This window comes from Gossypium arboreum, chromosome 7 (assembly GCF_025698485.1).
Source record: "Gossypium arboreum isolate Shixiya-1 chromosome 7, ASM2569848v2, whole genome shotgun sequence".
Lineage (NCBI taxonomy): Eukaryota > Viridiplantae > Streptophyta > Magnoliopsida > Malvales > Malvaceae > Gossypium > Gossypium arboreum.
This window is the reverse complement of record NC_069076.1, coordinates 102,145,136-102,168,363: the sequence shown is the minus strand read 5'-3', so window position 1 is coordinate 102,168,363 and position 23,228 is coordinate 102,145,136. Positions and strand designations below refer to the sequence as shown.

The 23,228-nt window shown below is 33.6% G+C and overlaps 2 protein-coding genes across 4 annotated transcripts; both read right to left on the bottom strand.

Annotated features, from left to right (window-relative positions):
- Nucleotides 1-593: 593 nt before the first annotated feature.
- On the bottom strand, nucleotides 594-17,050 carry LOC108450322 (CHD3-type chromatin-remodeling factor PICKLE-like). Of its 3 annotated transcripts, none has more exons than XM_017747897.2 (31): nucleotides 16,739-17,050; nucleotides 13,739-13,885; nucleotides 13,305-13,445; nucleotides 13,063-13,217; nucleotides 12,828-12,989; nucleotides 12,335-12,576; nucleotides 12,137-12,232; nucleotides 11,910-12,046; nucleotides 11,617-11,832; nucleotides 11,434-11,541; nucleotides 10,731-10,781; nucleotides 10,516-10,615; nucleotides 10,085-10,227; nucleotides 9,875-9,978; nucleotides 9,548-9,686; nucleotides 9,272-9,441; nucleotides 8,628-8,694; nucleotides 8,419-8,541; nucleotides 7,451-7,560; nucleotides 7,273-7,354; nucleotides 5,924-6,121; nucleotides 5,558-5,708; nucleotides 5,357-5,462; nucleotides 5,175-5,249; nucleotides 4,696-4,757; nucleotides 4,486-4,562; nucleotides 4,137-4,267; nucleotides 2,974-3,349; nucleotides 1,908-2,040; nucleotides 1,493-1,566; nucleotides 594-1,356 (listed from the first exon to the last, which is right to left on the bottom strand). In XM_017747897.2, exons 2-31 carry the CDS (start codon nucleotides 13,883-13,885, stop codon nucleotides 871-873), a joined length of 4,362 nt encoding a protein of 1,453 aa, XP_017603386.1. In that variant the 5' UTR covers nucleotides 16,739-17,050; the 3' UTR covers nucleotides 594-870. The 3 variants fall into 3 exon arrangements, with proteins under 3 accessions (XP_017603386.1, XP_017603377.1, XP_052886479.1); XM_017747888.2 differs by having other exon boundaries at nucleotides 13,739-13,888; nucleotides 16,739-17,044; XM_053030519.1 differs by lacking the exon at nucleotides 16,739-17,050 and having other exon boundaries at nucleotides 13,739-13,906.
- A 1,840-nt stretch (nucleotides 17,051-18,890) lies between these two features.
- LOC108469684 (probable CCR4-associated factor 1 homolog 7) lies at nucleotides 18,891-20,350 on the bottom strand. The gene is given in 2 exon segments (XM_017770673.2): nucleotides 18,891-19,449; nucleotides 19,452-20,350. Coding segments are annotated over 2 exon segments (819 nt in total). The 5' UTR covers nucleotides 19,933-20,350; the 3' UTR covers nucleotides 18,891-19,111.
- Nucleotides 20,351-23,228: the final 2,878 nt, after the last annotated feature.

Here is a 23,228-nt window from a genome sequence, read left to right as displayed (position 1 = left end):
GTAGATATTACGCTTCAGTTTTGGGATTCATTTGGTAAAAGGTACAATTAGAATATAGAGTGTCAATTTTTGATTATTCATCAGAGATTTGAATGATTATATTCTGCTACTGGTAATTTGATCAGGTATAGTTTTCAATTTCATCCATCAGATCTCAACGGTACATCCACCACCAAGTTGGTTATTAATCTTTCTATTGTTACATTTTCATCCTTTATCCTCCCATGATGGTAGTAGTCATATTTTTATTCCTGATCAAATAGAGTGTGGATTTGAACTCAATTTAGACTAAGAGAACACATACATGAAGATATTGTCCTTCTTAGTGCAATGTATGGGCGTTGTTGGGTGACATTTGTAGGTGTCACAAAGCTTGCGTTATTTTATATATTAAACGGAAAATTAATTCCCAATCCAATATTCTTGAACCATTTACTAGTTTTTCTTTGGGTGAACTCGGAGGATGTATTTACTGTTGGCTTTCAATGGCATGTGTTTGGACAAATATAAATAAAATTCCCAAGGGATACCAAATAGTAGAAAACAGAACATTTTAGACAAAAAGGATGGTTCGCTTGAAAGATTATCGATAATTATAAAAACAAAGACCACATATATAAATATAAATATATATATATATAATTATATATATATTCAGTTCAGCAATGAATAAGATGTCTTCAAATGTCTACATGTCATGCAGATGGGTAAAGCTTTTAACTAATTAGCTAAATCCTTTGGGTTTCCTAAATGGATTAGTGCCAGGGAGAACCCATTTCATCATGTCTAACCGGATTATATAATTAAAAAAGAAAGAGGGTCAATCAAAGTTTAGGCTCAAATCACCCGACCTCTACGCAGCAATGCTTTTTAATCATCCAACAAAACAACCCCAGCTGCTGCTTCAGGTTTCTCGGTTTCAGTTTCAGTTGCCACACCATCACTTTTGCACTCTTCATTCCCTGTTTCTTCCATTATCACATCATCATTTGTGTTAGTAGTTGTTCCCAAACTTTTTGGGTCTATTTCAGATGAATCTGCCGCATCTGAATCCACTACTCTGCTAACCGGATCCGATCCCATTGTCCCTTTTCCAGTTTCTCCACCAGCAGGTTTAACTGGTTCAGATTCGCTTGGTGAATCCTCCATCTCAATTTCGGTCCCATCAGCAGGCTGTTGGTTAGGTGGTGAAACTGCAGTTGTGCTCTCTGAACCTGCAGCTGTGCCACCTAGAGGCCGCGAGAGTGAAAGAATCCGAGATATGTCGCCACAAGTTTCTTCCAACGAAAGGAGGTTCTTCTTCAAATCAACACTTGATTGATTCTCACCCTGATTCTCCTCCAAGATCTTGCATATCTGCAACAAATTGGATAAAATCAAGAAAGCTTCAAAACAGACGCTACAATTTCCATTTCTAGGATGTTGAACAAAGTGCAACATCCTTTCCACTTGATCTTTGCAAATTCAAGCCCCCTCAAATACAATTATGTACCTTATTGTAATGTTGAGGCAATTCCAATCGATCTGCATCATCATCGCAAGCAGCTGCTGAAATTTCTTCTGAATCTGCACAAGGATAATAAAACCCTAGGTAGAAACTCTTTAACCAACAGAATCAAGCACATAAGGGTGAAGTACGGGTGATAGAGGACCAGATATCTCTTTCTTTCTTTCTTTTTTTTAACTTTTAGAGCATTAACTATCGATACATAATTGTTCTTTACTCAGACACCAGATCATATGGAAAGCAAACTCCCTATAGTTAAAAAGGAAGAATGTCACCGGGATGAATTCATCGTATCTTGTATATGACAATGGTACTCATATATGATAATAATCTCTGATATATGGTATGTAGGTAAGAATTTTTCTCAACGAGTTTTATTTTTGAAGAAATTATGGCTTACTGATAACTTCTATTGAAGGTAACGCGTCAATCACTTTCGAAGGCATCTCTTTTGAGCTTGCACTTGGCATGCTGGCAACCTTTTGTGCATTGTCTGGCTCTTCACTTGTCACCTCATTTGCTTTTAATTCACCCTAAGAGACAATTATGGATGAGAACATACTGAAAGTCCACGATCATCTTCAAGTTTATAATAGATTCAACATGAAAGCAGGAGTCCATGGTACAAGAACTACAAGATAGTAGTATGCACAGCCAACAATTGGACGACCAAATGGATTGTATTCAAATAAATTATGAAAAGCCTTGCAACCTTTGAACACATAAAAAGGACTTGTAAAATGATCTTAAAATACTGACAGCAGTGCAAGAAGTCAAGCTATAATTTACCAGAACACACTGCATCAGCATAATTGTACAAGCAGCACTAGAGATTACTAATGTACCTGATGAATGACATGCCGAAGTTTTAATTTCAAATGAGGCCAAGATCCCACTTTCAAACTTCAAAGCTCCAAATATATGTCGCAATCCAAAAACCCCATAAATATAACAAAACTCTTTTTATCATGTTTTTTAATGATCATTCGGAAATGACTTCTCAAAATTCAAAATCAACAATCAGTTCAACAGTGAAAAAAAAATAAACACACACTACTGGAGTAAAAATTTGGACTTGTTCCTAGGCTCATATTATCATCAGAAAATAAGCCAATGCACCAAACAAAATCCTTGAATGTGTCGGCACTCTGACTTTTCAAGTGAAAAAAACGGTGTAATTAAAAACAGTTCCTCCACCCAAGAACCCACCTCCTCCATCTAATAAATAGATAAATAAAAGCTAACGTATTTCTCTGTTGACTTGGTAGCATTCCTTTTTAATTTTTACTTTTCCTCTTGAAGGCAATATGATATACCTTTCTCCTCTCTTATTAAAACTAAGTCAAAAACTATATAACGCACTACAAGCTTAAAGTTCATAATAATTGCTTAGGCCAGAACTTCTAACCAGGTATAATATCTCGAGCCAGACAATGCCATTGTTCCAAGAGAAGCATTCAACTTACATAGTATTCTTTCTGATACTCAGCATTGAGCCCTTTTTCCAAGAGAAGCACCCTTTTCTTGACATATTCAACCTGCCTTCTCTGCATATCTCTAAAATGATACAAAATGGAAGGATCCTGGTATATTTGTGCTTGGTTTCCAGCATCAGTAGCTCCCTGGCCTACCTCACCTCCTACATCATTCCCAGATCCATTTCCCCGAGTCTGGTTTCCGGTTGATTCTATATTGGTCACATTAACACCATATTGCACTTGAGAACCAGCTTGCCCTGGAACAGGAAGATTTATAAAGGGAAGATTCAGCTCTTGACAAATGACCTCCTGAATCCTCAATTCTTTATCATCAACAATAGCCTGCCATCTTCCATACCCATGCCTAACAATCAAATAAGCAAAACATTAATATGATGGCCAATTCAGATCTTGACTCATAGCTGCATAAGAATCACATTACAGTAGATAAAGAAAGAGCCTAATATATCATACATAAATTTTATATGCTCTGATGCTTATCATGAATGTATGCAAATTATCACTCAATAACTTGGACAGATGTCCTTGATTACCTTCTTACACCAAAAGTAAGATCCAAAGGAGGAAGCAACTAGCAACGAAACATAAAAACACTAGTCCCAGCTAGCTAAATGAAGAAATGTAGCTCCCGAGATATCTTATTATGCGGACGTAGAAATATCTAACTTAATGTTGTTCACATGCTTTACTTTTTTTAACATCTAAGATCTCCCTACCATAAACTATATACAGTGTAGTCACACCATGCAGAGGGCTCACTACGGATAGAGCACATCCATCCAAACTCCAAAATCATCTAGGTCAGAGTTAGACTGTCAACAAAAAAGGTATTCCTGGGGCGTCATAGGCATCAGGGTACCCAATTTCATGAGCTTCAAGAGTACAAAAAACAGGCCACAAATTTGTCAACAGAGCGTGATTTATTCGAGAGGAAGATGCACTTTCAAAATTGCACCTCCACAATTAAAAGACCTTTGAGAAATATTGACAGTCAAAAAATATAATTCTTCTCATTGTCCAGTCACTAGTATTTTCATCAACTGCAAGAAAGGAAAAGGAAAAAAGAAAAGAACATAGGAAATATGGGTGCAGCCATTCAGTGTATGTCCAAGAACTTCAGAGATACGTACTTTAGAACAGCACTCAGTAACAACAAATCATGTTCCTCTTTCCAAAATTTCCCACCCTTTAATGTTGGATAGCGCATGATAATATCATCGGTAAAAAGGCGGGTCCCAGGATGTTCTGATGCAGTCTTCACCTGTTATTTCAAATATAACAATATAAAATATTCCACGGACCTATCTCATGGGTAATTTAACTAAAATTACTTTCATATTTTCTATATTGTTCTAGTTTCCCAAATCACTAAAAAGTATCCTTAAAAATGCACAAGGACATTTTATAATTCAACATGATGAGTTAAAAAATTAATCTTTCTCTAAGAATCAAACTCCAAGAATCCATTGGCATGCTCACCTTGTTGCTTATTAAAAGCAGGACAGCTATCCTAACTAGTACATCTTGAATTCTGAGACCTTCTTTGGGAACACCATCTGCAGCCAAAGAAATATGTCGTAGATCAAAAGCCAAACACCCAGGGAAGAAACCAAAAGTTGAAGTACCAAAAAAAAAAAAAAAAAAAAAAGAAAGAAAGAAAATGAATGCCATGCAGCATTGATCAATCACCTGAAAATGTTGGAGATTCGGTTATATCTTCAGAAATATGTGACAAGAAAAGAACACCATAACTGAAAATAAGATAGGAAAAAAAAAAGAGACTATAAATTAACAATTTCTACTGTTGTGCTCTCAACATGCAGTAAGTACAACAGGAGAATAAAATCTGCACAAGTAAATTGCAATAACAGACATCAAGACTGGCATTAGAAGAGAATGAGGTCAAGAAGGCATAAAGTGTATTATCGTTAGCATGAATTCAAACCACCTCCCATTATACGGCACACCAACTGATGGGAAATTAAAAACTACTCAACCATATTTTATATGCATTCCAATCACACATGCACGCAGACCATTCAAACCCAACAGAAAATGTCGCCACTAGGAAAATAATAGCTAACACTTAGCTATCAAATGTTTAAAACATATACAATATACATACTCTGGCAAGAAATAAACAAATAAGGAAAAGCCACTTTGCATACTCTTTTATTTCTTCATATGTCTTCTGTTTTAAACGAGGTGTAAACTCCTTCCAATCAAAGTCCCCAACCCCAAACCTGATGCAATATAAAATATAACAATCAAAATAACATGATGGGGCATGGAATATTAGGGGAAATTAACTCAATCAAATAGCACATAAAACAATCAACAAAAAATTGACCTCATCAATATCTGTACAAATGCAGCCCTCTGACTCTGATTGAAACCAAGCACCCGAAATGACTTTCCTTCACCTTCCATTAGAGGAATTGGCTCTGTACTATCCACTGCAATGATTAGAAATTAGACAAATTATCACAACCATATGAATAATTTATGGCCGTTGAAGCATTAACACCCTTTGAGGACAGGCAAAACATACCACGATTCCTCTTCCTGTAAGGCCTTCTACCAGATTGAGTTCCAGATGAAGTTGTGTCACCATCAGTCAGTTCAGCTTCAAAGTTATCGTCCTCACCATCAGAGCTTACATCTTCCAAACCAGCAAGGTCATCTTCTTCAACAGATACCATCTGTAGAAATTTAAAGAGCAAAAGTCTTGGCAAAAAGAATAGAAAATAAATCTTCCGAAAGATTTACGCTAGGAAATTAGCAAATACCATGGCAATATTTGTAACCAGAAAATCAATAAGCGGAGTGGACTTATGCTAACTCATGAGACACCTCAAATAAACCAATATCTGACTCGATCTAATTTTGAGTTTTGCCATTATGGCATAATACATACCTGCTTACGGCTTCTCTTTCCTTTTCCCAGAGCATTGAACTCCTCAACTTTATGAACTTCATATCGGTCTCGTAACAACTCTTCCCAGTAACTTGTTCTTTCAGAATTATTCATGGTATTTTTTTCCTCCACGGCCACTTTTTGAGCTTCTTCCTCCACAACAGTTTCTGCTTCGTCCTTATATTCAAAATTAGCTACCTGCAGAAAAGAGCAGTAGTTATTTAGAGATGTGAGTCTAAAAGGCTGTGACTTCATTTGATTCAACAAACTTGCAACACCAAATATATATTGTCGGCAGCATACATGGTAAAGTTCTCTATTTGGCAGTTCCATTCACACACACAGACCAAGAATGTCAATTACCTAATGATAGGTCAGACTTGCTCAGAACTTTTACCATTTTTTACTTCATACCTACCACTGTTTTAAATGCCATTCATTGAAAAGGGCCAAAAATGGATACTCTAAATCCAAACCAGGATACACCCATTTCTTAGTAATGAACTGTCTACAAAGAAAAAAACAAGAAATACCCAATGCTTACGTCAGCTTCTATTTTTCCATTGGAACAGATTACGCCCAACAATCCATGTAACTGACCTTCAAAACTATATTGCTCTTTTCAAATGATGCTGTATGTAACGCAAATACTGACAGATGGTTACCCTGACATAACTGGACCCATGGAGAAATAAACAGCCTTACATATATGGCACGAATATGGTGTTACTTACTGAACTTGCCTGTATTTAAGAAATCAAACATTTGAAAAGAGCAATTGAGTTCTGACAGATGATTACCCTAACATAACTGGGCCCATACAGAAATAAACAGCCTTAACTATATGGCAAAGACTATGATGGGGTATTGATTAATTCCAACCGAAAGAAGTATCATCAAAGTAAAATACCTTAGACAATTAATTGACCAATCTAACCACTCAAATCCAACACTGAAACCTTCAAGAGCGCAGTCTACTATCATTGCTCTGAATGTTCTATTAGTCGAGATATTATGCTAAATAAAACACCATTAAAGGCAGACTCTACAATTACTAAATTTGGGCACTCCAAAAAAAAATCAATATATTAGGGATGCACACAGATGAAAATTCTATTCTTTCTTCCAAAAAAATGTAAATTTTAAATGTGCTAGATTTGGAATTTTAATGATGAGAATTTCAGTAAACGAAAATCAATTAGCAACATGTATCGAATCATATTAGTGTCAAGCCCAAAGCCGGTTATTCAAGATGCAGTACGCCATATTAGTTCATCAGCCAGTAAAAGAAGAATACATAACCAATAAGTAACAGCTAAACTAAAACAAAATACAAAAATATATAAAACCTTGAATGCCTTCAAAAATCCATCCTCCTCTTCATCATCCACTGACGCCTCTTCATCCCCAACCTGTTCACGATCAAGTAATCTATCGAAAGGGAAAACAAAACCAAAAAATTAACTTTAAATCTGCAGAGGCCATACATCAATCAAGTTGTAGCAACAATAGTGAACAATAGGTTACCTATCAATAGCAGCAGCATCATAATGAATTTGGCGGGACTTTCCTGCTTCATCATTTTCATCAGCAAATAGTTCCTTTGAGCCATATCTGATGATATCATCTAACTCTTCCTAAAGTAAATAATAACAAATTAAAACTTTAGCTAAATAATTGCAACCTTTTCTTTCCAGAGAGGAAGCAAGATCTGACCATAAACTCTACGTTAACCTAACATCTACCAATAGACACCAAAAAATTAGACTTACAAGTTCCATTCAACAGAACAAGTATGAGAAACAGAGGGCTAAAACTTCAAGAAGTCACTCCACACGGACAATTAGCAAGGGCAGCCAAGGGCAAATGCATTTCCATAATTGGTTGGGATATCAAACTTCAACCATGTTGTCATTCTTCAACAATCTGTTCATTTAGGGTTCTCCTAATTTTTCTTCTAAGACCCAGTTTATTCCAACAAAATTATATAGGGATAAATCCCAAAAGTACACATGAACTTTGAGCCAATATGCAACAAAATATAGGAATTCTGATGTGGTGCAATTATGTACCTGAAACTCTGATTTTGATTTATTTTTCACATACCACTAACACTATACCTACTAGGCACAATTTTAAATTTACTTACTGCATACACACAAAAAATATTTATGCAACACAAAAAGAGCTGGATATATTCGATTTTCTATTGTGTACAATTTGAACCAAAATCGAAGTTGATATTTAGAATTGAACCAAAATCAAAGTTTCTCGTGTACAATTGCATCAAATCAAAGTTCCCATATTTCATAGCACATTGGACCAAAGCTCATGTGCAGTTTTGAGATTTACTACAATAATATATGAAAATAACATTTAGAGCCTGGTAAGTTAGATCTTTCTCAAACCATGTAACCATTATAACCTCATACCCAGCTCACAAATTAGTTAATTTCTATATCCTTTTATAAACTGCTATGTGATAAAAAAAATACCTGATTAATATTTTGAGCTTTTAGCCTCCCAACAACAAGATGCTCCAAAACCATTTTCTTCTTAGTCATCTGCATCATCCTTTCTTCAATGGATCCTCGAGTTATGAGCCGATAAATCATCACCTACAACACAGATAAAACTCTTTATAGGAAAAAATAAAAATGAGAGAGAATGGCTTTCCTTACAAAGTCAAGGAATCAACTTGCACCTTATTCATTTGGCCGAGTCGATGAGCTCTTGCCATTGCTTGTAAATCAGCATGAGGATTCCAATCACTGTAGAGGCATCACCCATATTTTCACTTTTCACTTAAACAAATACCAAAGGGAGCATGTAATATCCCTAAACCTAAACCTTAAAATAATAGACAAATAGGTAACAAAAATAGAAGTCATCAAGAGGAGGTTTCAACATCATATCAGAGAACTAGTAATAGTTCATCATTTTATAGTCCTTATATCATTCGCTCTACAATACCAGAAACCTAATATGCTGCCACATAGACAATATCAGATTTCTGGTCCTTATACCATTCGGGTAGTGATTACAACACAATGTGCAACATAATGAATTGCTACAACTTTTACATCAAAATCTGGAATTAAGTGCTTTCATCTTCACGATCTTTATCCATCATCCACGAAAACACTCTCTTACTGCTTTATGCTCAAATCCCAATTCACACACTAGTTTATCTTAACCAGCAGTCAAGATTTACCCTACTTAAATGAAACAAAGCATAAAACTAAACCAATCAACAATTATGGAAAAAAGCATTTCCATCGGATAAATCTCCCACTACAAACAAATAAACAAAAAAGGAAAGGATATATAAGAGGATAATTGCTTGACCTGTCATAAATGATAACTGTATCGGCAGTTGCAAGATTTATACCCAAGCCACCAGCTCTAGTAGAAAGCAAAAAGCAAAACCGAGAAGAATTTTTGGCATTAAACCGGTCTATGCGTATCTGCCTCTCAGCTCCACCAACCTTTCCATCTATCCGTTCATATTGCCAGTTCTGTAAAATATACAAGGGGCAATAAGATAATAAGTAAAATTTCTTCATTTATCAGCTAACCAACTATTTAACCCTAAAAACATCATGCTAATGCAGATATTAACACCTTGTAAGTACAGTAATCCTCTAGTAAGTCCAACATGTGCTGGAATTGTGAATATATAAGAACTCTATGTCCCTGCTCTTTAAGCTTTACCATCATCTTGTCCAATAGTTGCAATTTCCCAGAAGACTCCAGGAGCTGTCTGTAGAGCCATACAGAACAGGTAGAAGCAGAAGACAGGCATTTAATGGATCAATACAAAATATTTTGACCGTCTAAAACAGATATAGCATATACAAGAATAGTTTCAATTGTAGATTAAGATGAAAAAATTTGACAAAATTGATAATACATAGAAATTTTAGCCAAAAAACACGAATAAAACTTTACTTGTGAGCTTCATTCGCATCTTCGATAACTGGTTCAACCCCTTCCAACATATAAGGATGACAGCATAACTTTCGCAACTCCATAACCACATTGATTAGAGATATCTAATCCATGAAAAACATATGTCAGCTAAGTAGTAGGGCAATGCACCCTACTAGCAAAGGGATGCGGGAAAGTGGAGGCTTATTTCATTAAAACAAGTGAGCCTACTTGTGCACCACCGCGCCGGGTAAGTATTTGATAGTTGCGAGTCAGAATTGCCTTGTAATATTCTTTCTGCTTGCTACTTAATTCAACACGTAAAATGAGTTCTTTTTTTGGAGGAAGTTTCTTCATGACATCCTTCTTCACTCCTGCATTCATAAACAATCAGCTAAAGCAAGTCCACAAGAATAAAATATTTATTCCCTATAAAACCAAAGCAACTGAGTCATAAAAATAATTTTTAAAATTGCGCCAAGGTGAGAGCCTGCATTGCTTTGCAGGAGCAGGCGTTGAACAAATAATAATGTTATCCGGAGGATATGAGGGTATTGAATCAAAGCCACAACAACATAGACTACATTCTTCAGACAAGTTAGAACAAAGAAGTAACTAAGCAAGAGAATAGTGCATAAGATCCTATGTAGTAAGATATATACTTCTAAGGAGATGTGGCGCCAACATTGTATGAAGCCTGGAAATCTGCTCCTCCTGACTAATATCCTTAAATTCCTCCTGGAACTCCTCCAAACTTCCAAACTACACATAGATGAACCAAAAAAAAGTTTTAGAAAATGCTCAAAAATCTATAAAATCTTCCTGCAACTCTCCTTTATTAAAAATCCATATTCCATAGAAGTAAATTGATACTAACCTTTCCAGCATCAAGAAAGTGCATTAGCATGAAAAGTTCATCCAGATTGTTCTAAAACCAAACAGATTCCATGAGTAAGTCATAAATCATAATATTAAACATGCAGAAGTATGTGTGTATGCATATTCTGAGATAATCACAAAACAAAGACAAACTGAAATAATCATAAAACGTTTAGAACCAGCAACCACAAAGCTAGAACCAGAACAAACTTCGTAAGCTTCTTGCATCCTTTAGAAAGAATTGAAGAGCAAGTACAATATAAACGGCAACAATGCTATTTAAGGAACTTCTTAATATGAACCTTTTAAATCAATTTATCTAAAAATAAATACAAGACACTGCAGGCGTATTTTAATCATAAAAGTTAGCAACAGCTCTTAAAAAAGTGGCATATGCAGCCTGACTTTATTTCTTAACATCAAATGTTTAAATTCGAAATTTTTCTCTTATAAGAATTTAATGGCTTTTTAGATAAGAAGATAATCAGAAAATAAAAGAGATAAATAAATAAAAGGCTTGGAAAGCAGCATTCGTCTTGAGATATCAAAAGAATTATGTAGCAAAACATGGTATGAAAAGAATAACATGCAAATAATTGCGCCACTGCTGGAAAGCAAGTCATAACTCATTGGACAAATTTCAATGCTATTTGCGATAGCTTTCAAGATCTCCAATGTAATACCAAAAACAAAGAACAAACCTGAAGAGGAGTTCCAGTCAAAAGAGTACGGTGGTAAGTGGTATACTGCTTCAATGAAAGAAACAACTTTGAATCCTTATTCTTAAGCCGATGTCCTTCATCAACGATCTACACAATGGATCATGTATCATCAAAAACTCACACAAGAACTACCAAACAGACTCAATGAGCAAAAAGATTTACCATGCACTCCCACATTATTGGCTTCAATGATGCTGTGTCCAAGTTAATCATCTCATATGATGTTAAAAGAACATCAAATTTTATCCTATCTTGCTTGCTTTCACTAACAATATGGCCAGATTTCTTTTTTTTGATCTTCTTATGACTCTTTTTAGGATGATAAAATTCATACTCCCTTATTACTGCACGAGCTTGAGCAGAGCCTACATACATAACCTGCATCATGGTATTCACAATCAAATAGCATTTATTGGGAATCAAAACATGTAATTTTATATTTTTCAAGTACATACAACATTCATTTGGGGAGCCCATGTTGCAAACTCCCGTTCCCAGTTCCGTAATGTTGATAGTGGTGCTACAACCAAATGAGGAGCAATGTTATCTTCAAAAAGAGATGCCAAAAAAGCAATACTCTGGATTGTTTTACCTGCACACAAACAAGACAGAGAATTTGCAACCCATTATATAAGCTACTCAAATTCCTTCAAAAAGCAACCTGTTTTCAAACAGGACTTACCAAGGCCCATTTCATCAGCAAGAATTACATGTGTTTGTTTGGACCAAGAAAATCGCAAGAAGTTCAACCCTTCAAGCTGGTAAGGGTGCAGCGTTCCTAGAATTCCAGGAAAATGCTGTCAGCAATTAATAATGACCGCGTATGTGTGAGCCTACTCAGACAAGTGCCAGATTGCAGGGAAAAAGCATTAGAATGTACCTCCAGTAAGAAATTCAGGACTCTGTTCGTACTGCTGAAATTCCTTTGATTTTTTCTTGGACTCAACAGCATCTCGAAGGCTGCATTTTTGCTTAGCATATTTACGAGATCTGGACCTAATTTTATTGAATTTCTCAATTTCAGGTTGAAATGCAGATATGTCTGATTCGAACTCCCAATAACATTCATCATAAGATAGTTCTTTATACTTAACAAGATACTCCTTCTCATCCTCGTCTCCCCTAAAGAAGTCAGCATGCGTAATAGACATACATTAGCTACTGAACCAGAAACCAAAGCTCAAAACAGCACACAAAAATACCAAGCCAGATTCACAAACAGTAAGTAAATCAATATTCAGAACTTGGATGATAATGTACATGAGGGTGATTATTGAAATCAAATGATAAAAATCAAGGGCATAGAACTATGATTTAAATGTATAATATGCATATGTGTATATACATATAATAAAGTTATTAGATAGGTGAACCTGCAAGCAAGAATTCGATCAACTGTTGTCCACTCAGGTCTAATGGCAACAAAGTCATCTTCATTGCTATTCTTTGATGCCATTTGTCGATGGAAGTTGTTCACCTTAGTCCTTAAACGAGGATTGGACTTAAAAGCTTTTAGGAACTCCTTCTCAGGTACCCTAACACAGCCAAGTAGATATATAGTTAATTTGCTAAAAACATTATTATAAACATAATTAACCAGAAAATTACCAAGTGCAATGCAAATAAGATAACCCCTTCCACTTTACAAGATACTGTTTCACAAATATTTGCTTTGAACCCAACTTGGAAGCATCATTGTCATCAGCCACAGTAGGACGCATTTCGCAATCCAATATCTTTTCAATGTCATTCAGAGGGCTAACCTGCAAGAGAAAAAGGGTAATCCTAAGCTGCTGTGTATCCAATATATAGAGGTATTTGCAATATCAGAAAACACTATTTAATCATACACATTCAGGGCATCTCCAGTTGTTAGGAAGAGGAGGAGCTTTCAATGGAGGAAGTAAACACTTTGGGTGGTATGCATAAGTACATGTTGCACAATTCAAGAGATTCTCAGTCTCTCCACAAGCTTGGCATGAGTTTTCTTTCTGTGATTTTAATCATTAAAGGTGGTAAGTGGAAAGTAAAAATAATAATAATAACAACAACAACCATCTGAATGTTCCATATCTAAATTAGAATGAACAATAACATAAACTAAAGAAAGTAACAGAATGTCAACATTGTTCTCTGCAATTGAGAATCAGCGCTTTTCACAACATAGACTATATAAAGCTTAAATCTGATACAATATGGAAAGGAAGAAAAGTCATCCTACTTAGAGGCAATTCTTTTATTGGAAACATAAAAGCTAATATCACAGAAGCAAAAAGAGGCTAACCGCATCATCCCTGACTATCCTTTCCAACTTCTCTTCAGTTTTACCAGATTTTCTGGACACAAAATCTGCATCATCATCTGATTCATCCAAATTGTAAATTGGCTTTCGATCTGATCTATCCCGGAGCCTCTCAACCAAGCTACTCATCTTCTGCAAAAAAGATAACATATATGTATTTTGAAGACTTTAAAGTAGCAAGACTACTGTTCACCTACATAACTCGTGCACTGCTGTTGAATGAATTAAACAATAAAAACAGAAATTACTAAAATTCACAAGAAAGCATCAAACCCAATCTAAAACAAAAACATGCGGCTTATTCAAAAACTACATAAGAGATAGAAGGATTGTAGTCCTTTCCCCACATTTTATTATTGAGATGTTATAATATCAATTAATTTAAGCATATCTAAAACAACAAATTCTTGTGTTTCCTTCTTTTACCTTGCTGTACCAAAGCTAGCACCCACTTTTACAAGTTAACCAAAGGAAATCAAGGTCTAAATTTTACCATAAGCAAAATGCCAGATACGGCAAAATTGCAGTCAAAGATTCTGAATGCAATGAATTTGCACTCATTACAAAACTAGATTTCTACCTTCTTTACAGAGAATTTACACTCAATTGCAACTTTAAATTATAACCGCAAGGCCAACCTAAGCCTTGCTGTCAATTGAAGATCCTTTCTCTCTTCAGCTTATGAATACTTTATGATCTTTGATGATTCTAATGGTCTCAATCACGTTTTAGTATCAATTATCAGGTTGTGGTATCTTACAGGTACTTGACACCTTAGTCATTACAAAGAAGAAATGAAGAATAAGTTTCGAAGACTCAAGGAAACTGCAAAATCTTCAAGATCTTAGTCAATCATGTCACATTTAACATAGTTTCATGCATATCAAATGAACTTCAAAGAGAGAACAATTGTAAGAAAGACCAGAAAAAAAAGTTAAAAAATAAATAAATAAATAAATAACATTGTGAATTACCATATTGAAGATATGTCAAGATTAAAAAAAAAAAAAAAAAAACTACCTCCAGATTTTTTAAATACCAAAAAGTTCTTCCAGACTATTGCTTTCCCAGTAAGTTTTCACCAAGAATAAAGTTAGATAACTCACATTTAATTAGATTTTGAGACTCAAAATCTTTTTTGAGAAAAAGGTTTCCAGCAAAAATTCTAAGTTCAGTGGCCTTCATCAGATTGGAAGTACTCTTCTGTTTGTGCCAAAAATTTCTGATAATCTGACATTATGTTGATGCAAAGAAGTGGTTTTTTTTTTTTATATATCTTTGAAATGCCAAAAAAAGGCTAATAAAGTCCTCATATTATGATACCTGTGCACCACAGAGGTGCTAATATCCACACAGAATTATGCAACTAACTACATACAACTTAATTATCATTTTCGATGCATAAGAGACCTATCTTACTCAAACTTGAGTGTGAGTATCAGATATGGGTATACACCCGGCACAAACATGTTCAGTTTTTTCTACGGCTTTCCATGTTTTTGGAGCTTCATCTCCCCATAACCATGCCCTGGAATGTGTCGGACATGGGTATTCAGTACTTCAAGCAAAATGAAGGGCCAGAGCAACATAGTGAGAGATATACACTTTTGGTTACTGCCATCCCTACAGTTGCACTGGCAGCGATAATATGAATGGACCTCAAACAACATGCAAAACAATGTGAAAATCCTAACACACTTTACACGAGAATTATTTCGATGCAGACAAAAATCCATAGGGGCAAAAAGTGCAAATATTTATCAAAGTGGGGGTGAAATTATGAAGAAACACAATTTAGTCAATAAATTCAACCCACATGGATTTGAGCAGCATATTGTTTCTTTAAATCTACTTCTATATATAGTTTTTCTTTAACGATCTAAGTACTTCCATAAATAGGAAAACTTCCAGCTCGAAAAAAAAAAAAGAGCACACACAACCTTTCATTTAAAACGTGAAACACGTGCTTAAGATGAAATTGATAAAAGGAGTAATTGCTCCCCGCCAACCCACATACAAAAAGAATGGCAAACCACAAATTAACATAAACGGTCGTTCATGTTCCTTGTCTCATTGTTCATTAAATTAAAAGTGTTCCATGCAAAAAATGGGCATGCACGTCAAACAAAAATGCAGGGACCATACTTCATAATTGTATTAACTCTCAATAGATCACGATTGTACAAGTTTGTCGAATCATCACAGCCAACTTTACCTAGCACAGGAGACATTGAATAATAAAATAACCTAACAGGCAGAGCTTTCTGCAGCAAATACTACAGGACGACGAAGGAAATGATCAAGGAGAAGAATCACTCAGATCACAATGAAAAACAGTTTAAGTCAATAAACCGGCATGTAGTTTAAATCCAAAAGTGACAAGACACCCTGGAAAACCTAATTGGATAATGGCGCGATAAAAAACTGAGAACAACAATTAAATGGACAGGAGAAGGAAGGAAAACATGCATAGTGACAACATGCAACAACATAGATTAACTCAGAGCTCCAAATAGATGTTCATAAAGGGGAGATTATATTTAAAATTTACCCTAGGCGCGGAGGCTTAATGCATATCCACCAGCAAACAACTATAAACTAAAGGTTCCATACCTGCTTCTTAAACTGATCCATAACTTTGAACCAAATTTAGCTCCAAGCACAAGAAAGCTAGGCATACACTTACATATATTCATATCTTTAACAAATAAAAGAAATAAGAAATAACCTAATTATCAACCCTAAAAATGAACTTCCAAGCTGACAAGTAAACAAAGTACCAAAAAGCAAGCATATCTAAGTAAAAAAAAAAAAAATCTCAATAGACACACAAAATTCCGTGCAAATATAAACATTCCCCATTTACAGACCTCGTGGAAGTTAAAATTAAAACCTCAAATCCCAACATTCTTCGGCACTAGAATCTAAGAACTGAAATTTCAAACGTTAAAACAAATGTACAACGTAAGCATAGAGAATTACCGAAAATTAAGGGATCTGAACTCCCTTCAAGTACGTTGAAGTAGTGCCAGACCCTAGAACCGGAGAGACGGTGGTGGACCGGGGTTGGGGGCAAGAGGAAAGTAACGATAAATAAAAAAATCACCGATACAGTGCAAAAAAAAATAACTTGAACCGCCGGTTTTTATTGGGGCTATGAAGTGACGTAATTACTATGAGGTGCATGATAATATTGATTATTAGTATGGGTACTATTGTCCTTTAATTTGCAATTTACAGGCTGTAAATGACATTTGAGAGGACGTATTTGGCAAATTTTGTACAGGCATGCGTTATGTTTTTCTTTTTCGGTAATTAAGGACAACAAATTGATATGGGTATTATAGTCTTTTCACTTGAGAATCTATATTTTTTAAATCAAAATTTAATGTCAAATGCACTTTTCTCGTCATTTGGATTTTATTTAATACATACAAATATAATTTTAATAATTATTTTTAAAATTTTTATTAAATGATTTTTCAGTAGTATATTCCTAATTTTTATAATATTAATATTATTATAATTTCTAATTATAACCCTTCTCACCTATAAATAGAAAAATAATGTGTTTTAATACATTTAAACTCACAACCTCCTTCACTAGTAACAATATCGATACCAATCAAGCTAAAACTCAATCAAGCAAATTTATATTTTTAAATACATATAACTAATCTCAAAGTAATTTATATATGCATATATATATATATATATCTCACAATGTAGACACAAATATACACATATCCAACTTTTAAAATTTATTTATATAGGTTTTATTAGAAAAACAAATGATAAAAATAACACATTTTGAAATGTAAAAAATATTTCCTTCTTTCGATGGATGAGTTGCATTCGCGGCTTTAGAGTATTTGAGCTGACATTCTCTCTATCTAATCTTGAACTTCTTCATTTTACTTAAGCTAACATTATGTTCGTCTGATCTCATTATACATTACGAGCTTTTATCTGAATGTCAGACACAGGAAAAGATGAAAATTTTGATTTACATTGTTCTACAGAGCTATACTATTGAGTGTAATAGTTAAGGAAATGTTAGCTGTTAAGAACCTAATTGAAATGAGTTGGGTGGAATTGAAGGCCTTTGCCTATATGGGAATGAAACCGGCACACACTTGCCTTTCATGCACATTAAAGAAGATATCACCCTGGATATTTCGAGGTCATAATTGATTGTAGTAGTTTTTTAGGAAGAACAGGTGTAAGAAAAATGCACAAAAAGATATGACACTTGATAACTTCAGCGATTAGTTTTTCCTTGTATGGATGCTTTGATAAGATGAAGCCACCATATCAACCAAGGCTGTATTGCACAATGCGTTCCGATCTGGTAGAGGCGTTACGAGCTTTTCCTTATAAGCATGCCTTGATTCGCCGAAGTTACCAGATCCAATCACCCAGCGCAAAGAGCCTGTATTGCATGAGGCATTTCAATACGGTACAGGTGTTGCATGTGTTTTCCTTAAAAGCATGCTTTGGTATGCTAAACCTACTGGATTTGGTGCAATAGAGACTATATTGCATGATGCATTCCGAGTCGATGCATGTCTTGCAGGCCTTTCATTATTAAGCATGTATCCATGTCTTGCAGGCCTTTCATTATTAAGCATGTATCCGATGATGCATTCCGAGCTGGTACAAGCCTTGCAAGCTTTTCCTTGTAAAGATGCCTGATTTGCATAACCTACCAATCCAATGCAACAAAGCTTGTAAAACACACACTTAAAGGGTTACCCCCACACATCAAGTCCGGCTAATTGTGAACTAGTACACAATTTCAAGTATTACTGTTGTAAGAACCAAATCATGCAACATTGATATTAACAAGTTCTTAGAAAAAGAGCTTTCAGGACAATATAATACAGTACCACCCTATGCAACATCTATGAACTCGAATGCAGAAATCCGAGTCCATCATCACTACTAACTCCCACATCTTCCAGAACAAATTCTAGTCATAAAGTCTCCAAAAGAGATACCAATTTCCAATTGAGGACTTCCAAAGAGAAGTATAATGCCATACAGAAATAATACTCTTACAACAACAAAAGCTATCTATGGCTAAACTGTTGCACATGTTATAATCATCTAAATAAAACGATTAAACAAGCTGTTAAAATAATAAGATGGTAATTGTTACAATTATTATTGAAAGACTAACTGCATAATTTACACTGGACTTCAACTTGAACACCAGGTTTTAGTTACAATGCAAGCAAAAGAGAAAAAGTCACAACTAGATCAACAATCTTTCTTCTTTGGCCAATGTATACAAATAAAATTAAGTCACACACACTTAGTAGTCTACATCCTTTTTCCCAATTATTTTCTCTTTTAATCCGAATTCTGCCCGCCCTCGACCTCTAAGCCATACAGTACACCTGCATATTTCTGTACTGATTTGAAAAAGTTATCCCTCAACTTCCTAAACGTGCATGATGTGAGCAAACTATCCGAACCAGCTTGATGGCATACACCAACTCTTTCCACTTCTAACAACTCGGCCAGCTTGTTTAAACCACCATGTAGGCCATTGCAGAACTTCATCATATGTTTGATATCGTATACCATCGGAAAATACATTTTGATCAAATTGAAGAAGCCAGTTTGAGTATCGGGCAAACTCCTGCAGGTCAAAAGTTTAAGCAAATATCCGAAATCATATCCGCTTGAAAAGTGACCCAATGCACATCATCATTCAACACAATCCCGGACGACATCAAAAGCTCACCGAACCGTTTCACATCAATACCTTTTTCATTGTTCTTCTTAAAATCAACCCCACATTGACGCAACAACTCGATGGAATCACTAACGAAGATATCTTCACTGATATTAAACTCGCGGAAATTGAATTGCCAAATGCAAAAGTTGTCGGTTCCACAAGTGGGAAGATTCCCGTTGGCATCCGAAAAAGTGAGACCCAACTGGATCAATTTCAACATATCCACATTATCTTTCAAAGTTTGGTAGTTATAATCACTTACGTTCTTGAAAGTTCCAACGGGGCGTAGAACAACACCTGGGAACTCAGTATCCATAGCAACATAATTGTAAGTATCAACAATTTCACGGATCAAAACAAACTCTTCTTCCAGATTATCGTTCCAAACTTCTCGAATTTGAACCGAATCACCTTTGGGCAAAACCGACATTTCCAGACAAATATTACCAAACCCAGATCTGGAAAATAGTGTCGTTTCGATCTAGAGAGCGGATCTGAAAAAACAAATGCAGAGAAGCAAATGAAAAAAAAAAGAAAGGGAAGGAGGAGAAGAGATTTGACCTTGGAATTGTGAAATCGAAAAACAACAGATCTTAAAGAGCTCTTTTGCGAAACAGTGAATCGTGTTTGGGGATTGAGGAGAGTGATTGTGGGTCAACGAATCAGAGGCAAAGGGAAGGAAGAGAAACGCGGACAAGGCAGCCTGGCTTGTTTGAACCCGCTTTGCTTATGGGTGTCATCTTAATTGACTATAAAAAGGAGGGTGGTTAAAAGGGAAAAGCGATAGGCGGTTTCTGTTTACAAGCTGTTCCCACTACGCCGCCGTATTCGGCTTTGCATTTTTTCCTAGTTATTACTTAATCCAAGATACTTTATTTTATTTAAAAAAAAACTAATAAATTTTAAAATAGGTATATAATGGGATTTAACCGACGCTGATTCAATTGGTAAAATTTTATATTTACTGTCAATTAAAGTTTTATTTTAACATGATTTATACATTTTGATCTTAATATGTCTAATTTATTATCTCCGTCCATTGTATATATCTATCTATCTATCTATATTTTAATAAACCCATAATTAAATTAGTGTAATAAGTCAACTGAATACTACTCGATTTAAAAATTTACTAATATATTCATCTATAAATAAAATAAATTATATTATTTAAAGACACTTTAATTCTTTGTTTTAACAAAAAATAAAATTTAAAATATGCATACTGGGTTTTGAACCCACCGTAATTGCATTAATAAAAATATATGTTTACTACTCAACCAAATTTTCAATTGGATATATTTTATACATTTTTATTTTATATGCATAATTTATGATATTCATCAATTGTATCTATAAATAACATTTTATACAACTCTAGCACAATTAATATTGTTTATATGATGTATTTGTTTGTTTAATTTTCATTTTACTCTCAATTTAATCTATTTTATTTTAGTAAGGACATATTTAGTATGTTATTATGATTAATTAGTTCCAAGACATATGTTTCATTATTTATTGTAGGTTATTTTTAAACACGCTTCTGTGATCTAATTTTGTGGTTTTCACACGCATACGTGTGTGATAAAATTTTTAGTACAATCAACCCCATCTATAATAGTCTTATTTGTCTGGTCAATTTATGCTTTTTTATAGAAAGGTGATTGTTACATATCTATAACATCATGTCATTATAGAGAGATAATTGTTGTAAACTTGGCATATAATTTATATCGTGAATTTCAATTAAATAAAGAAAGTGTGAATTATGCTAAAAAAAGAAAGTGAGAATCAATCAACAAATTTAAAAGTCGTATAATAAGTGCATGCATTATTGCTTTTATGCATATTTTATTTTTTCACATGATTAATTATAAAGATTATAAAACTAATAAATTCAATTAATCAATGTGATATGTGAGTTATCAAATTAAATTAATTAAATTATCATGAATTACTAAATTCAAGTAATGAACTTACAAGTTTATGATGTTCCAATTTATAATACAATATTTAATTAGTAAATTTAATAATTTATTGAATTAATATGTTTGATTCTCATTGAAGATTATTTTATTTAATAAGATATGATTAATAGATTTTTTCACGTGAAATTTAATTATTTTATTGAAATAATATTTTAATTAAAATCATTTTATTTAATAAATGATAATTAATAAGTTTTCTTGTATGAAATAGTTATAATTTTACTTAAAATTTAGACAATATATTGTTATAAAAACTAATTTAGTAAAAATGTACTTCATAACTATGAATTTTATTGTTATAAATGAAAATCTGTTATAGAGAATTAAAATAAAACTGAAAATATTAATTCTACTAGAAATTAATTATTATACCAAAATGTTGTTATAGCATATGATTATTATAAAAAGGCTGAATGTATAATATAAAACTACTATATTATACAAGATATAATAATAATAAATAATAAAATGTGAAATGATTAAAAATAATTTAAATAATATACTATTTCAATTTTATTAATATATTAAATTTACCATAAATATAAAATATTTGAATTTTTTACTAAAATAGATATAATATGGATATACAAATTTCTTATTAAGTACCAAACCCTTTCAGTAAAACTATTTTTTATTAAAAACTATAGCCTCTTTTTTTTAATTGAGTATGAGAGAGAACTGTAGTCACATCAAACATCAAGATGAAATATATTATGTAAATAGATTAGGGTTTTTACTAAAAAATATAAAAAATTAAAAATTTGAAAATAATACATAAAAAATGTAATTACGAAAATGGTATGTCAGGTGGTTCGCCTAATCGGCAGCACACACCTACGACAAACAGTACCAAAACAGTAAAAAAAACTAAAAAAAAAAAAAACATGTTGGTGCGAGGCGGCACGGTGTTGCCTCTGGCGGAGGCAAGACCGGTGTCACCGCTTTTAGTGCCGATTTGACCCCTCATGCAGAGGGTTTTGTTTTTGTTTGGGGACCATAATATATGGTCCCCAAGCTTCATTTTCGGCAAAGAAGAAGAAGAAGAAGAGAGAAGAAGGGAAGAAGAGAAGAAGAAGAAAGAAAAAGAAGGAGAGGAGGAGAAGGAGGCCGGCGGCTGAGAGAAAAAAAAAGAAAAAGAGAAGGAGAAGAAGAAGAGGGAAGGAAAAAGAAGGAAAGAAAAAGGTAATTTTTTTTATAAATTTGAGTAATTAATGTTAGTTTAATAACGTTTTAGATTTAAATCAGATATAATTTTATTTTTATTTCTTTCTAAGGTGTTATTTGGTTAAGAAGAGATATTAAGGTATATTTGTATTTATTTTATATTTTCATTGAAGTATTAAGCATTTATGTGTAAAGAATATTTTTTTGTTATTATTTTATGTAATTTATTTGTTAAGTGTGTGTTTTAGGTTGTTTAAAAGATTTTTTAATTTATTTGACTTATTATAGAATTTTTTTATTTTTTATTTTTATGTGATCGGGTTTTAAACTTTTTACAAAAATAGTAAAAATTTTAAAAATTAAAATATATTAATGAAAAAAATACGAGAAGAAATAAAATCTGAAAAAAACTTTATTGGGGAAAGTGGTGGTGACGAGTTTTTGTTAAAATAATATAAAAAATAAAATATGAAAATAGTATAATTAAAAAATAAAATCCGAAAATAAAAAATACGAACAAGGTGCCAAAGTCAGTTACTTATTAAATTAATATAAAAAACTTAAATAATAC